The 22,298-nt window shown below is 45.6% G+C and overlaps 1 protein-coding gene across 1 annotated transcript in view; it reads left to right on the forward strand.

The window, feature by feature from the left end:
* ANKAR (ankyrin and armadillo repeat containing) overlaps positions 1-21,786 on the forward strand; it is a 577,406-nt gene extending 555,620 nt beyond the window's left edge. Inside the window, exon 24 of the mRNA XM_069733853.1 lies at positions 21,517-21,786. Coding sequence (XP_069589954.1) covers positions 21,517-21,719 — 203 coding nt within the window. The 3' untranslated portion in view covers positions 21,720-21,786. The remainder of the gene's footprint in view (positions 1-21,516) is intronic.
* Positions 21,787-22,298: the final 512 nt, after the last annotated feature.

Raw genomic sequence — 22,298 nt, forward strand, 5'->3', positions numbered from 1 at the left:
CCTTGCAGTATCCTATTCCATTGAGAGGAATTGATGCTACGCCTTTGGCCAAGAATAAGCCTCAGTACTGGACTCAATTGACCATGTGCATGGCTCCTGCACATCAGGAGGATATTCGCTTTTTGGTGTTGCATAATCTGCATGATGTGGTCGTTTTGGGGTTGCCATGCCTACAGGTCCATAATCCAGTGTTGGATTGGAAATCTATGTCTGTGTCCAGCTGGGGTTGTCAGGGGGTACATGGTGATGTTCCATTGTTGTCAATTTTGCCTTCCACTCCTTCTGAAGTCCCTGAGTTTTTGTCAGATTACCGGGATGTATTTGATGAGTCCAAATCCAGTGCCCTACCTCCTCATAGGGATTGCGATTGTGCTATTAATTTGATTCCTGGTAGTAAGTTTCCTAAGGGCCGTCTGTTTAATTTATCTGTGCCAGAGCACACCGCTATGCGGAGTTATATAAAGGAATCCTTGGAGAAGGGTCATATTCGTCCGTCGTCGTCACCATTGGGAGCAGGGTTCTTTTTTGTGGCCAAGAAGGATGGTTCTTTGAGACCTTGTATTGATTACCGTCTTCTTAATAAGATCACAGTCAAATTTCAGTATCCTTTGCCGCTGCTGTCTGATTTATTTGCTCGGATTAAGGGGGCTAGTTGGTTCACCAAGATACAGTGGGGCAAAAAAGTATTTAGTCAGTCAGCAATAGTGCAAGTTCCACCACTTAAAAAGATGAGAGGCGTCTGTAATTTACATCATAGGTAGACCTCAACTATGGGAGACAAACTGAGAAAAAAAAATCCAGAAAATCACATTGTCTGTTTTTTAAACATTTTATTTGCATATTATGGTGGAAAATAAGTATTTGGTCAGAAACAAAATTTCATCTCAATACTTTGTAATATATCCTTTGTTGGCAATGACAGAGGTCAAACGTTTTCTGTAAGTCTTCACAAGGTTGCCACACACTGTTGTTGGTATGTTGGCCCATTCCTCCATGCAGATCTCCTCTAGAGCAGTGATGTTTTTGGCTTTTCGCTTGGCAACACGGACTTTCAACTCCCTCCAAAGGTTTTTTATAGGGTTGAGATCTGGAGACTGGCTAGGCCACTCCAGGACCTTGAAATGCTTCTTACGAAGCCACTCCTTCGTTGCCCTGGCGGTGTGCTTTGGATCATTGTCATGTTGAAAGACCCAGCCACGTTTCATCTTCAATGCCCTTGCTGATGGAAGGAGGTTTGCACTCAAAATCTCACGATACATGGCCCCATTCATTCTTTCATGTACCCGGATCAGTCGTCCTGGCCCCTTTGCAGAGAAACAGCCCCAAAGCATGATGTTTCCACCACCATGCTTTACAGTAGGTGTGGTGTTTGATGGATGCAACTCAGTATTCTTTTTCCTCCAAACACGACAAGTTGTGTTTCTACCAAACAGTTCCAGTTTGGTTTCATCAGACCATAGGGCATTCTCCCAAAACTCCTCTGGATCATCCAAATGCTCTCTAGCAAACTTCAGACGGGCCCGGACATGTACTGGCTTAAGCAGTGGGACACATCTGGCACTGCAGGATCTGAATCCATGGTGGCGTAGTGTGTTACTTATGGTAGGCCTTGTTACATTGGTCCCAGCTCTCTGCAGTTCATTCACTAGGTCCGCCCGTGTGGTTCTGGGATTTTTGCTCACCGTTCTTGTGATCATTCTGACCCCACGGGGTGGGATTTTGCGTGGAGCCCCAGATCGAGGGAGATTATGAGTGGTCTTGTATGTCTCCCATTTTCTAATTATTGCTCCCACTGTTGATTTCTTCACTCCAAGCTGGTTGGCTATTGCAGATTCAGTCTTCCCAGCCTGGTGCAGGGCTACAATTTTGTTTCTGGTGTCCTTTGACAGCTCTTTGGTCTTCACCATAGTGGAGTTTGGAGTCAGACTGTTTGAGGGTGCGCACAGGTGTCTTTTTATACTGATAACAAGTTTAAACAGGTGCCATTACTACAGGTAATGAGTGGAGGAAAGAGGAGACTCTTAAAGAAGAAGTTACAGGTCTGTGAGAGCCAGAAATCTTGATTGTTTGTTTCTGACCAAATACTTATTTTCCACCATAATATGCAAATAAAATGTTAAAAAAACAGATTTTTTTTTCTCAGTTTGTCTCCCATAGTTGAGGTCTACCTATGATGTAAATTACAGACGCCTCTCATCTTTTTAAGTGGTGGAACTTGCACTATTGCTGACTGACTAAATACTTTTTTGCCCCACTGTAGATCTGCGTGGTGCGTATAATCTTGTGCGAATTAAACAGGGTGATGAATGGAAAACGGCATTTAATACGCCCGAGGGCCATTTTGAGTACCTGGTTATGCCATTCGGGCTTTCTAATGCTTCATCTGTGTTTCAGTCCTTTATGCATGACATCTTCCGAGAGTACCTGGATAGATTCATGATTGTATATTTGGATGACATTTTGGTCTTTTCGGATGATTGGGAGTCTCATGTGAAGCAGGTCAGAATGGTGTTCCAGGTCCTTCGTGCGAATTCCTTGTTTGTGAAGGGGTCAAAGTGTCTCTTTGGTGTTCAGAACGTTTCATTTTTGGGTTTCATTTTTCCCCCTTCTACTATCGAGATGGACCCTGTTAAAGTTCAGGCCATTCACGATTGGACTCAGCCTACATCTGTGAAGAGCTTGCTGAAGTTCCTGGGCTTTGCTAATTTTTATCGTCGCTTCATCGCTAATTTTTCCAGTATTGCTAAACCGTTGACTGATTTGACCAAGAAAGGTGCTGATGTGGTCAATTGGTCCTCTGCGGCTGTAGAGGCTTTTCAGGAGTTGAAGCGTCGTTTTGCTTCTGCCCCTGTGTTGTGCCAGCCAGATGTTTCGCTCCCTTTTCAGGTTCAGGTTGATGCTTGTGAAATTGGAGCAGGGGCTGTTTTGTCGCAAAGAAGTTCTGATGGCTCGGTGATGAAACCCTGTGCCTTCTTTTCTAGAAAATTCTCGCCTGCTGAGTGCAATTATGATGTGGGCAATCGGGAGTTGTTGGCCATGAAGTGGGCATTCGAGGAGTGGCGACATTGGCTTCAAGGAGCTAAACATCGCGTGGTGGTCTTGACGGATCACAAGAATTTAACTTATCTCGAGTCTGCCAAACGGTTGAATCCTAGACAGGCTCGATGGTCGCTCTTTTTCTCCCGTTTTGATTTTGTGGTTTCATACCTTCCGGGATCTAAGAATGTGAAGGCTGACGCCCTGTCAAGGAGTTTTGTGCCTGACTCTCCGGGTGTTCCAGAGCCGGCGGGTATTCTTAAAGAAGGGGTAATTTTGTCTGCCATTTCCCCTGATTTGCGGCGTGTGCTGCAAAAGTTTCAGGCTGATAGACCTGACCGTTGTCCTACGGAGAAACTGTTTGTCCCTGATAGATGGACTAGTAGAGTTATCTCTGAGATTCATTGTTCAGTGTTGGCTGGTCATCCTGGAATCTTTGGTACTAGAGATTTGGTGGCTAGATCCTTTTGGTGGCCTTCTTTGTCATGGGATGTGCGTTCTTTTGTGCAGTCCTGTGGGACTTGTGCTCGGGCTAAGCCCTGCTGTTCTCGTGCCAGTGGATTGCTTTTGCCCTTGTCGATCCCGAAGAGGCCCTGGACGCATATTTCCATGGATTTTATTTCAGATCTCCCTGTTTCCCAAAGGATGTCGGTCATTTGGGTGGTTTGTGATCGCTTCTCTAAGATGGTCCATTTGGTACCCTTGTCTAAATTGCCTTCCTCCTCTGATTTGGTGCCATTGTTTTTCCAGCATGTGGTTCGTTTGCATGGCATTCCAGAGAACATTGTCTCGGACAGAGGTTCCCAGTTTGTTTGGAGGTTTTGGCGGTCCTTTTGCGCTAAGATGGGCATTGATTTGTCTTTTTCTTTGGCTTTCCATCCTCAGACTAATGGCCAAACCGAACGAACTAATCAGACTTTGGAGACATACAGTGGGGCAAAAAAGTATTTAGTCAGTCAGCAATAGTGCAAGTTCCACCACTTAAAAAGATGAGAGGCGTCTGTAATTTACATCATAGGTAGACCTCAACTATGGGAGACAAACTGAGAAATAAAAATCCAGAAAATCACATTGTCTGTTTTTTTAACAATTTATTTGCATATTATGGTGGAAAATAAGTATTTGGTCAGAAACAAACAATCAAGATTTCTGGCTCTCACAGACCTGTAACTTCTTCTTTAAGAGTCTCCTCTTTCTTCCACTCATTACCTGTAGTAATGGCACCTGTTTAAACTTGTTATCAGTATAAAAAGACACCTGTGCACACCCTCAAACAGTCTGACTCCAAACGCCACTATGGTGAAGACCAAAGAGCTGTCAAAGGACACCAGAAACAAAATTGTAGCCCTGCACCAGGCTGGGAAGACTGAATCTGCAACAGCTAACCAGCTTGGAGTGAAGAAATCAACAGTGGGAGCAATAATTAGAAAATGGAAGACATACAAGACCACTCATAATCTCCCTCGATCTGGGGCTCCACGCAAAATCCCACCCCGTGGGGTCAGAATGATCACAAGAACGGTGAGCAAAAATCCCAGAACCACGCGGGGGGACCTAGTGAATGAACTGCAGAGAGCTGGGACCAATGTAACAAGGCCTACCATAAGTAACACACTACGCCACCATGGACTCAGATCCTGCAGTGCCAGACGTGTCCCACTGCTTAAGCCAGTACATGTCCGGGCCCGTCTGAAGTTTGCTAGAGAGCATTTGGATGATCCAGAGGAGTTTTGGGAGAATGTCCTATGGTCTGATGAAACCAAACTGGAACTGTTTGGTAGAAACACAACTTGTCGTGTTTGGAGGAAAAAGAATACTGAGTTGCATCCATCAAACACCATACCTACTGTAAAGCATGGTGGTGGAAACATAATGCTTTGGGGCTGTTTCTCTGCAAAGGGGCCAGGACGACTGATCCGGGTACATGAAAGAATGAATGGGGCCATGTATCGTGAGATTTTGAGTGCAAACCTCCTTCCATCAGCAAGGGCATTGAAGATGAAACGTGGCTGGGTCTTTCAACATGACAATGATCCAAAGCACACCACCAGGGCAACGAAGGAGTGGCTTCGTAAGAAGCATTTCAAGGTCCTGGAGTGGCCTAGCCAGTCTCCAGATCGCAACCCTATAGAAAACCTTTGGAGGGAGTTGAAAGTCCGTGTTGCCAAGCGAAAAGCCAAAAACATCACTGCTCTAGAGGAGATCTGCATGGAGGAATGGGCCAACATACCAACAACAGTGTGTGGCAACCTTGTGAAGACTTACAGAAAACGTTTGACCTCTGTCATTGCCAACAAAGGATATATTACAAAGTATTGAGATGAAATTTTGTTTCTGACCAAATACTTATTTTCCACCATAATATGCAAATAAAATGTTAAAAAAACAGACAATGTGATTTTCTGGATTTTTTTTTCTCAGTTTGTCTCCCATGGTTGAGGTCTACCTATGATGTAAATTACAGACGCCTCTCATCTTTTTAAGTGGTGGAACCTGCACTATTGCTGACTGACTAAATACTTTTTTGCCCCACTGTATCTGAGATGCTTTGTTTCTGCTGATCAGTATGATTGGGTGTCCTTCTTGCCTTTGGCTGAGTTCGCCCTCAATAATCGGGCCAGCTCGGGCTACTTTAGTTTCTCCTTTTTTCTGTAATTCTGGTCTCCATCCTCGTTTCTCTTCAGGGCAGGTTGAGCCTTCGGACTGTCCTGGTGTGGATGCGGTGGTGGACAGGTTGCAGCGGATTTGGACTCATGTGGTGGACAATTTGACATTGTCCCAGGAGAAGGCTCAACGTTTCGCTAACCGCCGGCGTTGTGTTGGTCCCCGACTTCGTGTTGGGGATTTGGTTTGGTTGTCATCTCGTCACGTTCCTATGAAGGTTTCCTCTCCTAAGTTTAAGCCTCGTTTCATTGGGCCTTATAAGATTTCTGAAGTTCTTAATCCTGTGTCATTTCGTTTGGACCTTCCAGCTTCTTTTGCCATCCATAATGTGTTCCATAGGTCGTTGTTGCGGAGATACGTGGAGCCTATGGTTCCCTCCGTTGATCCCCCTGCCCCGGTGTTGGTTGAGGGGGAGTTGGAGTATGTGGTGGAGAAGATTTTGGATTCTCGTGTTTCGAGACGGAAACTTCAGTACCTGGTCAAGTGGAAGGGTTATGGTCAGGAAGATAATTCCTGGGTTTTTGCCTCTGATGTTCATGCTGCCGATCTTGTTCGTGCCTTTCATCTGGCTCATCCTGATTGGCCTGGGGGCTCTGGTGAGGGTTCGGTGACCCCTCCTCAAGGGGGGGGTACTGTTGTGAATTCTGTTGTCGAGCTCCCTCCTGTGGTCGTGAATGGTACTTCGGCGAGTTCTGTCTATGGGCTCCCTCTGGTGGCTATGAGTGAAGCTGCGGCTTCTGAGGTTCCTTACACAGGTGACGTGGTTTATCCTTTGGTTGGCTGCTCTGTTTAACTCCTCTCAGATCGTTACTCCATGCCAGCTGTCAATGTTTTTGCATTTGTTCAGTTCGCTCCTGGATCTCTCTGGTGACCTGCCTTCTCCTGCAGAAGCTAAGTTCCTGATAGTCATTATTTGTTCTTTGTTTTCTTGTCCAGCTGGCTATCATGATTTTGTCTTACTAGCTGGAAGCTCTGGGATGCAGAGTGGTCCCTCCGCACCGTGAGTCAGTGCGGAGGTCTTTTTGCACACTCTGCGTGGTCTTTTGTAGGTTTTTGTGCTGATCGCAAAGTTACCTTTCCTATCCTCTGTCTATTTAGTAAGTCTGGCCTCCCTTTGCTGTAACCTGTTTCATTTCTGCGTTTGTGACTTTCATCTTTACTCACAGTCAATATATGTGGGGGGCTTCCTTTACCTTTGGGGAATTTCTCTGAGGCAAGGTAGGCTTTATTTTCCATCTCTAGGGCTAGATAGTTCTTAGGCTGTGACGAGGCGCCTAGGTCTGGTCAGGAGCGCTCCACGGCTATTTCTAGTGTGTGTGATAGGATTAGGGCTTGCGGTCAGCAGAGTTCCCACATCCCAGAGCTCGTCCTGTATGAGGTTTAACTATCAGGTCATTCCGGGTGCTCCTAACCACCAGGTCATAACAGCTTACTACATAGATCGCTATTTGCCCATGGGGTGCTCCATATCCTGCTCACTATTTGAGGCATTTAGTTGCTTCCTCGAATGTGTCATGGATTTTTGTAGGGCGGCACATATTATCCATTACCTCGACGACTTCTTATGCCTGGACCCAAAAGATTCGCCACAGTGTAAAAACACACAGTAGTCCACCTGTGAGAAGGAGAGAGCTGGAGGGAGAGTGGACACCCCAGAGCCGAGGGGTTAGATTGAGAAAGAAAGAATGCGGTGTAGCTTGCTTCATGGGTGGGGTACTCTGCTGAGTAGCAGAAATTGCTACTAGGCCCAAAAAGATTTCCTGGGCCAAATGCCGTTAAAAAATAGTACTTAGGTAAACAGGCGGTGTAGCTTGCTTCATGGGAGGAGTACGCTGCTGAGTAGCACCAAATTCTACTAGGCCCAAAAGGATTTCCTGGGCTAGATGCCATTAAAAAATAGTACTTAGGTAAACAGGCGGTGTAGCTTGCTTCATGGGTGAAGTACGCTGCTGAGTAGCACCAAATTCTACTTGACCCAAAAGGATTTCCTGGGCTAGATGCCGTTAAAAATAGTACTTAGGTAAACAGGCGGTGTAGCTTGCTTCATGGGTGGGGTACGCTGCTGAGTTGCACCAAAATCTACTAGACCCAAAAGGATTTCCTGGGCTAGATGCCGTTACAAAATAGTAGTTAGGTAAGGTGGAGTACTGTGCTGAGTTACTCCAAATTCTACTAGGCCCAAAAGGATTTCCTGGGCTAGATGCCGTTAAAAAATAGTACTTAGGTAAACAGGCGGCGTAGCTTGCTTCGGTGGTTGACCCGGCCCACTAGGCCCACTAGGCCACATTGTTGCACAGTGAGCTTCCCACTGCAACTTATGCCTCATATCCATGTGACGGTTCATGCATGAACTACTCAAGCTAGTGATTTTTTGGCCTCTACTGAGATTTTGTTGACAAATCTTACAGACAACATGATTTCGGTTCCTTTACGATGTCAAAAAATGCCCAGGCTATGCAAGGCTTAGAGCCCATGTGACCTGAAGAGCCACCACAACTTCTGGTCTGAGGCACAGTTGGGGTTGCGGATGCAGTTGTTGACGTGCTTCCAGTACTCCTTCTCTGTCCAGGAAGGCGCACCGTTACCTCATCGTCAGACTCGTCACTAGCATCCTCCTCCACCTCCTCTGCTGACCTCATGGACTGGCTGACTGGGGGTTGACAGTAAGTGGGGTCTACAACCTCGTCATCATCATACTGTGTGTTCTCACAGCCGTCGTCCTCAGAGCCAACCTCTTCCTGCCCCGACCAAAAAGTCAAGTTTTCGTTCCAATCCGGTATCTCAGTCTCATCATCATCTTCCTCATTGTCTCCACCAACAGGAGTTACAGTTTGGGAACGAGGGTCTACATTATGGTCAGAACCTTCTCCATCTGGGCCTGGATCCGACTCACAAAGATTCTGGGCATCAATGCAGATCATTTCCTCGTCTGGATTCACAGAAGCTCTGGAGCAGACCTCTGATTCCCAGGCTATAGTATGCGTAAACAGCTCTACAGACTCAACCATGTGTGTTACCCCATGCTCAGAAGGGCAGCTGGAGACTTGGGAGCTGTGAGAAAGCAAGTGCGATTGGGGTGACAACTCTGAGGACTGGAGTAGTTGTAATGTTGAAGTTGACATGGAGGAGAGCCCACTTGAATGAGAACTTGATATCTGTTCAAGCACCTGCTGTTTTTGTGCCTCATCTGGAATTTTTGGCGATGCTTGTAGCGATGGTCGTAAGAAAGGGATCATATCCGATTGTCCACGAAAAGAAGTAGACATCTTACTTTGGCTGCTACTCTGCTGACGTGCAGACACTGCTCCTAGGCCCAAAACTATTAACTGGATTAGATGCAGTGAAAATTGAGATACACTGGCGGTATAGATTGTTTCACAGGCGGGCTACTCTGCTGACGTGCAGACACTGCTCCTAGGCCCAAAACTAATAACTGGATTAGATGCTGTGAAAATAGAGATACACAGGCGGTATAGTTTGTTTCACAGGCGGGCTACTCTGCTGGCGTGCAGACACTGCTCCTAGGCCTAAAACTATTAACTGGATTAGATGCAGTGAAAATAGAGATACATAGGCGGTATAGTTTGTTTCACAGGTGGGCTACTCTGCTGACGTGCAGACACTGCTCCTAGGCCCAAAACTATTAACTGGATTAGATGCAGTGAAAATTGAGATACACAGGCGGTATAGTTTGTTTCACAGGCGGGCTACTCTGCTGACGTGCAGACACTGCTCCTAGGCCCAAAACTATTAACTGGATTAGATGCAGTGAAAATAGAGATACACAGGCGGTATAGTTTGTTTCACAGGTGGGCTACTCTGCTGACGTGCAGACACTGCTCCTAGGCCCAAAACTAATAACTGGATTAGATGCAGTGAAAATAGAGATACACAGGCGGTATAGTTTGTTTCACAGGCGGGCTACTCTGCTGACGTGCAGACACTGCTCCTAGGCCCAAAACTAATAACTGGATTAGATGCTGTGAAAATAGAGATACACAGGCGGTTGTTGTGAATTATGCTCTTGGGCTCCCTCCGGTGGTTGTTAATGGTAATGCAGTTATTCCTGAGCAGCAGTCTTGGACAGGTGTTTCTGCTAATTGCAATTCGGACTGGGGTATTTAGACTCACTAGTCCTTGCCAGTAGTCAATGTTCCTTTGGAAGTGTTGGTCCTCTGCCTGGCCCCTCCTCCTTGCTGCCAATTCAGCTAAGATAAGTGTTTTCTTCTTTTTTCTGACACACTGCTGTGTGTTTATTTTCTGTGCTTATCTTGTTTCTATTTTGTTCCTGATAGACTGTGCCTGATGTTTTTCTCAGTCTAGTTGGACTCGCTGGAGTTGCAGATATACTCTCCACATCTTTAGTTAGGTGGTGGAGTTTTTGTATTTTTCTGCTGTGGATATTTTGTAGTGTTTTATGCTGACCGCATAGTATCCTGTACTATCCTTTCCTATCTAGGTAGAAGTGCCTCCTTTGCTTATCCCTGTTTTCTGTCTGCGTGTGTCTTTTCCTCTCCTACTCACAGTCATTATTTGTGGGGGGCTACCTATCCTTTGAGGGTCTACTCTGAGGCAAGAGAGTTTTTCCTATTTCCATCTTTAGGGATATTTAGTCCTTAGGCTGTGTCGAGGTGTCTAGGTCTGGTAAAGCACACCCCACGGCTACTTCTAGTTGCGGTGATAGGATCAGGGTTTGCGGTCAGTAAAGTTACCACTGCTCCAGCGAAGGTCATTTCATGCTGCTCCAAGGCCACCTGATCATAACAGTACTACTGGCCAACAATGAGTTAATTGCATCTCAGAAGAAGGGAGGAAAGATCTTGAGCCATTTTTTTTCTTCAGTCTGTTTTGTCTTATCCTCCCTCTTTATCTCTGGGTGGCTGAAGAGCCTTGTGCTAGCATGAGTGTTCAGGAATTAGCTTCTCGTGTAGACCAGCTTGCTGCTAGAGTACAGGGTATTTCTGATTACATTGTTCAGACTCCTGCTTTAGAACCGAAAATACCTACTCCTGATTTGTGTTTTGGTGACAGGTCCAAATTTTTGAGTTTTAAAAACAACTGTAAACTGTTTTTTGCATTGAAACCTCGATCATCCGGTGATTCCATTCAACAAGCTAAAATCATCATTTCCCTGCTGCGTGGTGATCCACAGGATTGGGCATTTTTCCTGGAATCTGGGGATCCTGCCTTGCTTAATGTAGACTCCTTCTTTCCGGTGTTAGGATTACTGTATGATGAGCCTAATTCAGTGGATCAAGCTGAGAAGACCTTGTTGGCCCTGTCAGGGTCAAGAGGCGGCAGAATTGTATTGTCAGATATTCAGAAAATGGTCTGTATTGACTAAATGGAATAATGATGCTTTGGCGGCAATTTTCAGAAAGGGTCTTTATGAATCCGTTAAAGATGTTATGGTGGGGTTTCCCACACCCTCCAATCTGAGTGATTCTATGTCTCTGGCCATTCAGATTGATCGGCGCTTGCGGGAGCGCAGAACTGTGCGCGCTATGGCGTTATCCTCAGAGCAAATTCCTGAGCCAATGCAATGTGATAGGATTCTGTCTAGAACGGAACGACAAGGTTTCAGACGTCAGAATAGGTTGTGTTATTATTGTGGCGACGCTTCCCATGTCATTTCTGTCTGCCCTAAGCGGACCAAGAGGATCGCCAGTTCATTTACCATCAGTACTGTACAAACTAAATTTCTGTTATCTGTGTCCTTGATCTGTTCATTGTCATCATTTTCTGTCATGGCGTTTGTGGATTCAGGCGCCGCCTTGAACTTAATGGACTTTGAGTTTGCCAGGCGTTGTGGTTTTCCCTTGCAGCCTTTGCAGAACTCTATTCCTTTAAGGGGCATTGATACTACACCCTTGGCTAAAATAAGCCCCACTTTTGGACACAGGTGACCATGCGCATGGCGCCAGCCCATCAGGAAGATTGTCGATTTCTGGTGTTGCATAATTTGCATGATGCTATCGTGCTGGGTTTTCCATGGTTGCAAGTACATAATCCTGTTTTGGATTGGAAGTCCATGTCTGTGACTAGTTGGGGTTGTCAGGGGGTTCATAATGATGTTCCTCTGATGTCTATCACCCCTTCTCCCTCTTCTGAAATTCCGGAGTTTTTGTCTGATTTTCAGGATGTATTCGATGAGCCCAAGTCCAGTTTCCTTCCACCACACAGGGACTGCGATTGTGCCATTGACTTGATTCCAGGCTGTAAGTTTCCTATGGGCCGACTTTTCAACCTGTCTGTACCTGAACATACCGCCATGCGGAGCTATTTTAAGGAGTCTTTGGAGAATTGCCTTGTGCAGGCATGTACTACGGAGGACAGAGAATGAACTTCAAACCAATATTGCAGCCAGCATGCAGCCAGCGAGTAAGGAAAGGGTGAATCAAAAACCCCAAAACCCCGCCTCCATGGCTGAAGATTGTTCCCTCCAAATTCAGGTGACGGTGTCCCTTTAAGCAGGCTGATGAATGGAAAACTGCGTTTAACACGCCCGAGGGCCATTTTGAATACCTTGTGATGCCATTCGGACTCTCTAATGCTCCATCTGTTTTTCAGTCCTTCATGCATGATATCTTCCGGGATTATCTTGGTAAATTCCTGATTGTATATTTGGACGATATTTTGATTTTTTACGATGATTGGGAGTCTCATGTGCAGCAGGTCAGGATGGTATTTCAGATCCTTCGTGACAATGCCTTGTTTGTGAAAGTGTCTAAGTGTCTTTTTGGGGTGCAGAAGGTTTCCTTTTTGGGCTTTATTTTTTTTCCCTCGTCTATAGAGATGGATCCGGTTAAGGTTCAGGCCATTCATGATTGGATTTAGCCCACATCCGTGAAGAGCCTTCAGAAATTTTTGGGTTTGCTAATTTTTATCGCCGTTTCATTGCTAATTTTTCCAGCGTGGTTAAACCCTTGACTGATTTGACGAAGAAGGGCGCTGATGTGGCGAATTGGTCCCCTGCGGCTGTCTCTGCCTTTCAGGAACTTAAGCATCGTTTTACTTCTGCTCCTGTGTTGTGTCAACCGGATGTTTCTCTTCCATTTCAGGTTGAGGTTGACGCTTCTGAGATTGGGGCAGGGGCTGTTTTGTCTCAGAGGGATCCTGTTGGTTCCTTAATGAAACCGTGTGCCTTCTTTTCCCGTAAGTTTTCGCCTGCTGAACGCAATTATGATGTCGGCAATCGGGAGTTGTTGGCTATGAAGTGGGCGTTTGAGGAGTGGCGACATTGGCTTGAGGGAGCTAAGCACCGTATTGTGGTCTTGACCGATCATAAGAATCTGATTTACCTCGAGTCTGCCAAACGGTTGAATCCTAGACAGGCTCGATGGTCCTTGTTTTTTCTCGTTTTGATTTTGTGGTCTCGTACCTTCCAGGTTCTAAGAATATTAAGGCTGATGCCCTCTCTAGGAGTTTTTTGCCTGATTCTCCTGAGGTCTTGGAACCAGTTGGTATTTTGAAGGAAGGGGTGGTCCTTTCTGCCGTTTCTCCTGATTTACGACGGGTTCTTCAGAAATTTCAGGCTGACAAACCTGATCGTTGTCCTGTGGGGAAGCTGTTTGTTCCTGACAGATGGACTAGTAGAGTGATTTCTGAGGTTCACTGTTCTGTGTTGGCTGGTCATCCTGGCATTTTTGGTACCAGAGACTTGGTTGGTAGGTCATTTTGGTGGCCTTCTTTATCGCGTGATGTGCGGTTTTTTGTGCAGTCCTCTGGGTTGTTTGTGACCGATTCTCTAAGATGGTTCATTTGGTGCCTTTGCCTAAATTGCCTTCTTCTTCTGATTTGGTTCCGTTGTTTTTTCCGCATGTGGTCCGTTTGCATGGTATTCCTGAGAATATTGTGTCCAACAGAGGTTCCCAGTTTGTTTCTAAGTTTTGGCGGGCCTTTTGTGCTAAGCTGGGCATTGATTTGTCTTTTTCTTCTGCATTTCATCCTCAGACAAATGGCCAGACCGAGCATACTAATCAGACTATGGAGACTTATTTGAGATGCTTTGTGTCTGCTGATCAGGATGATTGGGTGGCTTTTTTGCCATTGGCCGAGTTTGCCCTTAATAATCGGGCTAGTTCGGCTACTTTGGTTTCGCCTTTTTTTTGTAATTTTGGTTTTCATCCTCGTTTTTCTTCTGGGCAGGTTGAGTCTTCTGACTTTCCTGGTGTGGATTCTGTGGTTGACAGGTTGCAGCAGATTTGGGCTCAGGTGGTGGACAATTTGGTGTTGTCTCAGGAGGAGGCTCAACATTTTGCTAACCGAAGTCACTGTGTTGGTTCCCGGCTTCGGGTTGGGGATCTGGTTTGGTTATCTTCCCGTCATGTTCCTATGAAGGTTTCTTCTCTGTTGTGAATTCTGTTGTCGGGCTCGCTCCTGTGGTCATGAATGGTGCTACGGCTGGTTCTGTCCATGGACTTCCTCTGGTGGGTGTTTCTGAGTTTCCTTCCTCAGGTGACGAGGTTGATTCGTTGGCTGGCTGCTCTATTTAACTCCACTTAGATCTTTGCTCCATGCCACCTGTCAATGTTCCAGTATTGGTCTAGTTCACTCTTGTGACCTGTCTTCCCAGCAGAAGCTAAGTTCCAGCTTGTATTTCTTTGGTTTGCTATTTTTCTGTCCAGCTTGCTATTTTTATTGTTGTCTTGCTTGCTGGAAGCTCTGGGACGCAGAAGGAGCGCCTCCGCACCGTGAGTCGGTGCGGAGGGTCTTTTTGCGCCCTCTGCGTGATCTTTTTGTAGGTTTTTGTGCTGACCGCAAAGTAACCTTTCCTATCCTCGGTCTGTTCAGTAAGTCGGGCCTCACTTTGCTAAATCTATTTCATCTCTGTGTTTGTATTTTCATCTTTACTCACAGTCATTATATGTGGGGGGCTGCCTTTTCCTTTGGGGAATTTCTCTGAGGCAAGGTAGGCTTTATTTTTCTATCTTCAGGGCTAGCTAGTTCCTTAGGCTGTGCCGAGTTGCATAGGGAGCGTTAGGCGCAATCCACGGCTATTTCTAGTGTGTTTGATAGGATTAGGGATTGCGGTCAGCAGAGTTTCCACGTCCCAGAGCTCGTCCTTTATTATCAGTAACTATTAGGTCATTCCGTGTGCTCTTAACCACCAGGTCCATTATTGTCCTGACCACCAGGTCATAACAGTACAGGTGGCCAAAAGTACTAATGCATCTCAATAGAGGGATAAGAGAAGTTCTGAGACCATTTTTTTTCTTTGCAGTGTGTTTTGTCTCTCTTTTCCCCTTTACCTCTGGGTGGTTCAGGACACTGGTGTAAACATGGACATTCAAGGTCTGTCCTCTTGGATGGATAATCTCACTACAAGGGTACAAAACATTCAAGATTTTGTGGTTCAGAATCCGATGTCAAAGCCTAGGATTCCAATTCCTGATTTGTTTTTTGGTGATAGATCTAAGTTCTTGAATTTCAAAAATAATTGTAAATTGTTTCTTGCCTTGAAACCTCGCTCCTCAGGTGACCCTGTTCAACAAGTAAGGATCATTATTTCTTTGTTACGTGGTGACCCTCAAGACTGGGCATTTTCCCTTGCACCAGGAGATCCGGCATTGCGTGATGTTGATGCGTTTTTCCTGGCGCTTGGATTGTGTATTTGGATGATATTTTGGTCTTTTCGGATGATTGGGAGTCTCATGTGAAGCAGGTCAGAATGGTGTTCCAGGTCCTTCGTGCTAATTCCTTGTTTGTGAAGGGGTCAAAGTGTCTCTTTGGAGTTCAGAAGGTTTCATTTTTGGGGTTCATTTTTTCCCCTTCTACTATCGAGATGGACCCTGTTAAAGTCCAGGCCATTAACGATTGGACTCAGCCGACATCTGTGAAGAGCCTGCAAAAGTTCCTGGGCTTTGCTAATTTTTATCGGCGCTTCATCGCTAATTTTTCTACTGTTGCTAAACCGTTGACTGATTTGACCAAGAAGGGTGCTGATGTGGTCAATTGGTCTTCTGCAGCTGTAGAGGCTTTTCAGGAGTTGAAGCGTCGTTTTTCTTCTGCCCCTGTGTTGTGCCAGCCAGATGTTTCGCTCCCGTTTCAGGTTGAGGTTGATGCTTCTGAGATTGGAGCAGGGGCTGTTTTGTCGCAAAGAAGTTCTGATGGCTCGGTGATGAAGCCATGTGCTTTCTTTTCTAGAAAGTTTTTGCCTGCTGAGCGTAATTATGATGTTGGTAATCGTGAGTTGTTGGCCATGAAGTGGGCATTGGAGGAGTGGCGTCATTGGCTTGAAGGAGCCAAGCATCGCGTGGTGGTCTTGACAGATCACAAGAATTTAACTTATCTTGAGTCTGCCAAACGGTTGAATCCGAGACAGGCTCGATGGTCATTATTTTTCTCCCGTTTTGATTTTGTGGTTTCGTACCTTCCGGGCTCTAAGAATGTGAAGGCTGATGCCCTGTCAAGGAGTTTTGTGCCTGAATCTCCGGGTGTTCCTGAGCCGGTGGGTATTCTCAAAGAGGGGCTAATTTTGTCTGCCATCTCCCCTGATTTGCGGTAGGTGCTGCAAAAATTTCAGGCTGATAGACCTGACCGTTGCCCAGCGGGGAAACTGTTTGTCCCTGATAGATGGACTTAGTAGAGTTATCTCTGAGATTCATTGTTCAGTGTTGGCTGGGCATCCTGGAATCTTTGGTACCAGAGATTTGGTGGCTAGATCCCTTTGGAGGCCGTCTTTGTCACGGGATGTGCGTTCTTTTGTGCAGTCCTGTGGGACTTGTGCTCGGGCTAAGCCCTGCTGTTCTCGTGCCAGTGGGTTGCTTTTGCCCTTGCCGGTCCCGAAGAGGCCCTGGACGCATATTTCTATGGATTTTATTTCGGATCTCCCGTCTCTCAAAAGATGTCGGTCATTTGGGTGGTTTGTGATTTCTTTTCCAAGATGGTCCATTTGGTACCTTTGTCTAAATTGCCTTCCTCCTCTGATTTGGTGCCATTATTTTTCCAGCATGTGGTTCATTTACATGGTATCCCGGAGAACATCGTTTCTGACAGAGGTTCCCAGTTTGTTTCGAGGTTTTGGTGATCCTTTTGTGCTAGGATGGGCATTGATTTGTCTTTTTCCTCGGCTTTCCATCCTCAGACAAATGGCCAAACCTAACGAACTAATCAAAGTTTGGAAACATATCTGAGATGCTTTGTTTCTGCTGATCAGGATGATTGGGTGTCCTTTTTGCCGTTGGCTGAGTTCGCTCTTAATAATCGGGCCAGCTCGGCTACTTTGGTTTCGCGGTTTTTCTGCAATTCTGGTTTCCATCCTCGTTTCTCTTCAGGGCAGGTTGAGTCTTCGGACTGTCCTGGTGTAGATACTGTGGTGGATAGGTTGCAGCAGATTTGGACTCATGTGGTGGACAATTTGACATTGTCCCAGGAGAAGGCTCAACGTTTCACTAACCGCCGGCGCTGTGTGGGTCCCCGACTTCGTGTTGGGGATTTGGTTTGGTTGTCGTCTCGTTATGTTCCTATGAAGGTTTCCTCTTCTAAGTTTAAGCCTCGTTTCATTGGTCCGTATAAGATTTCTGAGGTTATCAATCCTGTGTCATTTCGTTTGGCCCTTCCTGCTTTTGCCATCCATAATGTGTTCCATAGGTCGTTATTGCGGAGATACGTGGCGCCTGTGGTTCCATCCGTTGATCCTCCTGCCCCGGTGTTGGTTGAGGGGGAGTTGGAGTATGTGGTGGAGAAGATTTTGGATTCTCGTGTTTCGAGACGGAAACTCCAGTACCTGGTAAAGTGGAAGGGTTATGGTCAGGAAGATAATTCCTGGGTTTTTGCCTCTGATGTTCATGCTGCCGATCTGGTTCGTGCCTTTCATTTGGCTCATCCTGGTCGGCCTGGGGGCTCTGGTGAGGGTTTGGTGACCCCTCCTCAATGTGGTGGTACTGTTGTGAATTCTGTTGTCGGGCTCCCTCCTGTGGTCATGAATGGTGCTTCGGCTGGTTCTGTCCATGGACTTCCTCTGGTGGGTGTTTCTGAGTTTCCTTCCTCAGGTGACGAGGTTGATTCGTTGGCTGGCTGCTCTATTTAACTCCACTTAGATCTTTGCTCCATGCCACCTGTCAATGTTCCAGTATTGGTCTAGTTCACTCCTGGATCGTTCTTGTGACCTGTCTTCCCAGCAGAAGCTAAGTTCCAGCTTGTATTTCTTTGGTTTGCTATTTTTCTGTCCAGCTTGCTATCTTTATTGTTGTCTTGCTTGCTGGAAGCTCGGGGACGCAGAGGGAGCGCCTCCGCACCGTGAGTCGGTGCAGAGGGTCTTTTTGCGCCCTCTGTGTGGTCTATTTGTAGGTTTTTGTGCTGACCACAAAGTAACCTTTCCTATCCTCGGTCTGTTCAGTAAGTCGGGCCTCACTTTGCTAAATCTATTTCATCTCTGTGTTTGTATTTTTATCTTTACTCACAGTCATTATATGTGGGGGCTGCCTTTTCCTTTGGGGAATTTCTCTGAGGCAAAGTAGACTTTATTTTTCTATCTTCAGGGCTAGCTAGTTCCTTAGCCTGTGCCGAGTTGCATAGGGAGCGTTAGGCGCAATCCACGGCTATTTCTAGTGTGTTTGATAGGATTAGGGATTGCGGTCAGCAGAGTTCCCACGTCCCAGAGCTCGTCCTTTATTATGAGTAACTATCAGGTCATTCCGTGTGCTCTTAACCACCAGGTCCATTATTGTCCTGACCACCAGGTCATAACACTTCTCCTAAGTTTAAGCCTCGGTTTATTGGTCCTTATAGGATTTCTGAGATTATTAATCCGGTGTCTTTTCGTCTGGCGCTTCCGGCCTCTTTTGCTATCCATAATGTCTTCCATAGATCTTTGTTGTGGAAATATGTGGAGCCCGTTGTTCCCTCTGTTGATCCTCCGGCCCCTGTGTTGGTCGATGGGGAGTTGGAATATGTGGTTGAGAAGATTTTGGATTCTCGTTTTTCGTGGCGGAAGCTTCAGTACCTTGTCAAATGGAAGGGTTATGGCCAGGAGGATAATTCTTGGGTTTCGGCCTCTGATGTCCATGCCGCTGATTTGGTTCGTGCCTTTCATCTTGCTCATCCTGACCGGCCTGGGGGCTCTGGTGAGGGTTCGGTGACCCCTCCTCAAGGGGGGGTACTGTTGTGAATTCTGCTGTTGGGCTCCCTCCGGTGGTTGTTGATGGTAATGCAGTTATTCCTGAGCAGCAGTCTTGGACAGGTGTTTCTGCTAATTGCAATTCGGACTGGGGTATTTAGCTGTGCAGGACTCATTAGTCCTTGCCAGTAGTCAATGTTCCTTTGGAAGTGTTGGTCCTCTGCCTGGCCCCTCCTCCTTGCTGCCAATTCAGCTAAGATAAGTGTTTTCTCTTTTTTTTTTGACACACTGCTGTGTGTTTATTTTCTGTGCTTATCTTGTTTCTATTTTGTTCCTGCTAGGCTGTGCCTGATGTTTTTCTCAGTCTAGTTGGACTCGCTGGAGTCGCAGATATACTCTCCACACCTTTAGTTAGGTGGTGGAGTTTTTGTATTTTTCTGCTGTGGATATTTTGTAGTGTTTTATGCTGACCGCATAGTATCCTGTACTATCCTTTCCTATCTAGGTAGAAGTGCCTCCTTTGCTTATCCCTGTTTTCTGTCTGCGTGTGTCTTTTCCTCTCCTACTCACAGTCATTATTTGTGGGGGGCTACCTATCCTTTGGGGGTCTACTCTGAGGCAAGAGAGTTTTTCCTATTTCCATCTTTAGGGATATTTAGTCCTTAGGCTGTGTCGAGGTGTCTAGGTCTGGTTAGGCACACCCCACGGCTACTTCTAGTTGCGGTGATAGGATCAGGGTTTGAGGTCAGTAAAGTTACCACTGCTCCAGCGAAGGTCATTTCATGCTGCTCCAAGGCCACCTGATCATAACAGGCGGTATAGTTTGTTTCACAGGTGGGCTACTCTGCTGACGTGCAGACACTGCTCCTAGGCCCAAAACTTTTAACTGGATTAGATGCAGTGAAAATAGAGATACACAGGCGGTATAGTTTGTTTCACAAGCGGGCTACTCTGCTCACGTGCAGACAGTGCTCCTAGGCCCAAGACTATTAACTGGATTAGATGCAGTGAAAATAGAGATACACAGGCGGTATAGTTTGTTTCACAGGCGGGCTACACTGCTGACGTGCAGACACTGCTCCTAGGCCCTAAGCTATTAACTGGATTAGATGCAGTGAAAATAGAGATACACAGGCGGTGTAGCTAGCTTCACAGGCGGGCTACTCAGATGACTATCAGACAATGCTACTAGCCCAAAAGGATTGGCTGAGCTAGATTACACCAAATGCTGTGACAAACACTTACACAGCACTGGCACAGACCTGCCTGGCAAACAGTGCTATGAACTGCTGTAACCTACCCTGAAAAGGGCTGATATTACAACTAGTCCCAAATCCCTAAACCCATCTGTCAGAAAATTTGCTTGTAGAAAAAGACTCTTTGACTGCATAGTGCGCACAGCAGCAGCGGTGCCGTCTAACTAAGCTGCAGCAGTGAGGAAATGGTGGCGATGGGGCAAATGGCTGGTTCTTATAGGGTAAGGACATGTGACATACACAGCCAATTACACATGCCCTTGCTTGTGTGCATCACATGCACATTGCTGTGTGTGTGCGCACTGCTGATAGGCTGAGAGACTGCACCGCCCCACTGTAAATGCGGGAAAGAAAAAAAAATGGAGATCGGCGTTATTTCAGCACAGATCTATCCCCCTCCCACTATACACTGAAACAGTCTATTAAAGGGAACCTGTCACCTGAATTTGGCAGGACCGGTTTTCGGTCATATGACCGAAAACTGGTCCCGCCAAATTCAGGTGACAGGTTCCCTTTAACAATGATAAACAGTTTTAATGTGCAAATCAAGCGAGGCTTTTGGTGAACAAACAGTTATCGAACAGAAACTCGAACAGCCGAATTTTAAGCAAATTGTTCGGGTTCGTCGAACGACTCAAACACCGCCCAAAACAGCGCAAATTTTAAATTGGGGAACAGTTTGACTCGAACACCGCTCATCTCTAATTGGAAACTCTAAACCTGTGAGTATTTTCTGTGGTATGATCAGAGGAATCTTCAATCTTTAAAACCATGACTGTAAGCAGTGATTGTTGTTCCTTGAATAGTAATAATTTGAATGCCTTTTCATTTGTTTTTCACAATTGTCATAGTCTCCTCAGTATTACTTTCTTGCCAAAAATTATATATTTTATAGGGAGATTTCACAGTACCCACAAAGATTAATATGAATGTAGTAGAAAATCAGGATTTTCACATAACAGCATGTTTTCAAGTCTTAAGCCGGCGTCACACTGGCATTATAAATGGCCGAGTGGAATGCGATAAAAAATCGCATTGCACTTGGACCAATGTTAACATATGGGGCAGCTCCCAGCAGCCGACTTTTTGTCGGCCGTTTTCCTTGGTCCGAGACAATCGCAGCATGCTGCGATTGTCTCGGACCAAGGAAAACTCTTGGCTGACTCGCACCCATATAAGCCTATGGGTGCGAGTGAGACAGCGCACACCACTCGGATATCATCCGAGTGATGTGCGTTATAAGCGGACCCCAGCAATGGAGGAGATGGAGAAATTCATTTCTCCACCTCCTCCGCAGCTGTGCTCTGATCCTCCCTGTGCGAGAGAATCGGAGCACAGACGCATGACACTCGGCTCCTGTTCTGCTGCGAGCAAGAGCCGAGTGTCATTAGCATATCGCATCCGATGTTCTCGCATCGGATGCGATACGCCAGTGTGACGCCGGCCTTAGACATTCTAAGTTTGATATAAGCTTATTTTGTGTTTTTTTGTTTTGCTTAGAGTCAAAAGAATGTCTAAACTATGAAGACTCAAAGGATTACAATTGGAAAGAACGTTACCGATTCAAATCTGTGGTTTTACATTCAAAACCTAGGACAGCAGATCCCAGCAGCCAAAGAAAAGTGGGGCTCTCCTTATCAACTGCTTTAGGCCTTGCAAGACCTAAGAGTGCTAATTTGGAAAATTTAAAGTTTTTCAAGTAAAATAAATGTACTTTATATGCATGTTATATGGACGCTGAATAATAAAGCTAGTCATCACTTGAAGCTCAAATTTTTGTTGCATATTTATGCTTAACCCTTTAGTGATGTAGCCAGTTTGCAGCTTAATGACCAGGCCAAATTTTACAATTCTGACCACTGTAATTTTATGCGGTTATAACTCTGGAATGCTTTAATGGATCCCACTTATTCTGAGAATTTTTTCGTGACATATTGTACTTCATGTTAGTGGTAAAATTTATTCGATATTACTTGCATTTATTTATGAAAAAAATGGAAATATGGTGAAATTTTTTAAAATTTTGCAATTTTCAAGCTTTGAATTTTTATGCCCTTAAATCAGAGAGATATATCAAACAATATAGTTAATAAATAACATTTCCCACATATCTACTTTACATCAGAACAACTTTGGAAACAAAATTCTTTTTTGTTAGGAAGTTATGAGTTAAACGTTGACTAGCGATTTTTCATTTTTACAACAAAATTTACAAAACCATTTTTTTAGGGACCATCTCACATTTAAAGTCACTTTGAAGGGTGTAAATGACAGAAAATACC

This window comes from Ranitomeya imitator, chromosome 7 (assembly GCF_032444005.1).
Source record: "Ranitomeya imitator isolate aRanImi1 chromosome 7, aRanImi1.pri, whole genome shotgun sequence".
NCBI classification, from domain to species: domain Eukaryota; kingdom Metazoa; phylum Chordata; class Amphibia; order Anura; family Dendrobatidae; genus Ranitomeya; species Ranitomeya imitator.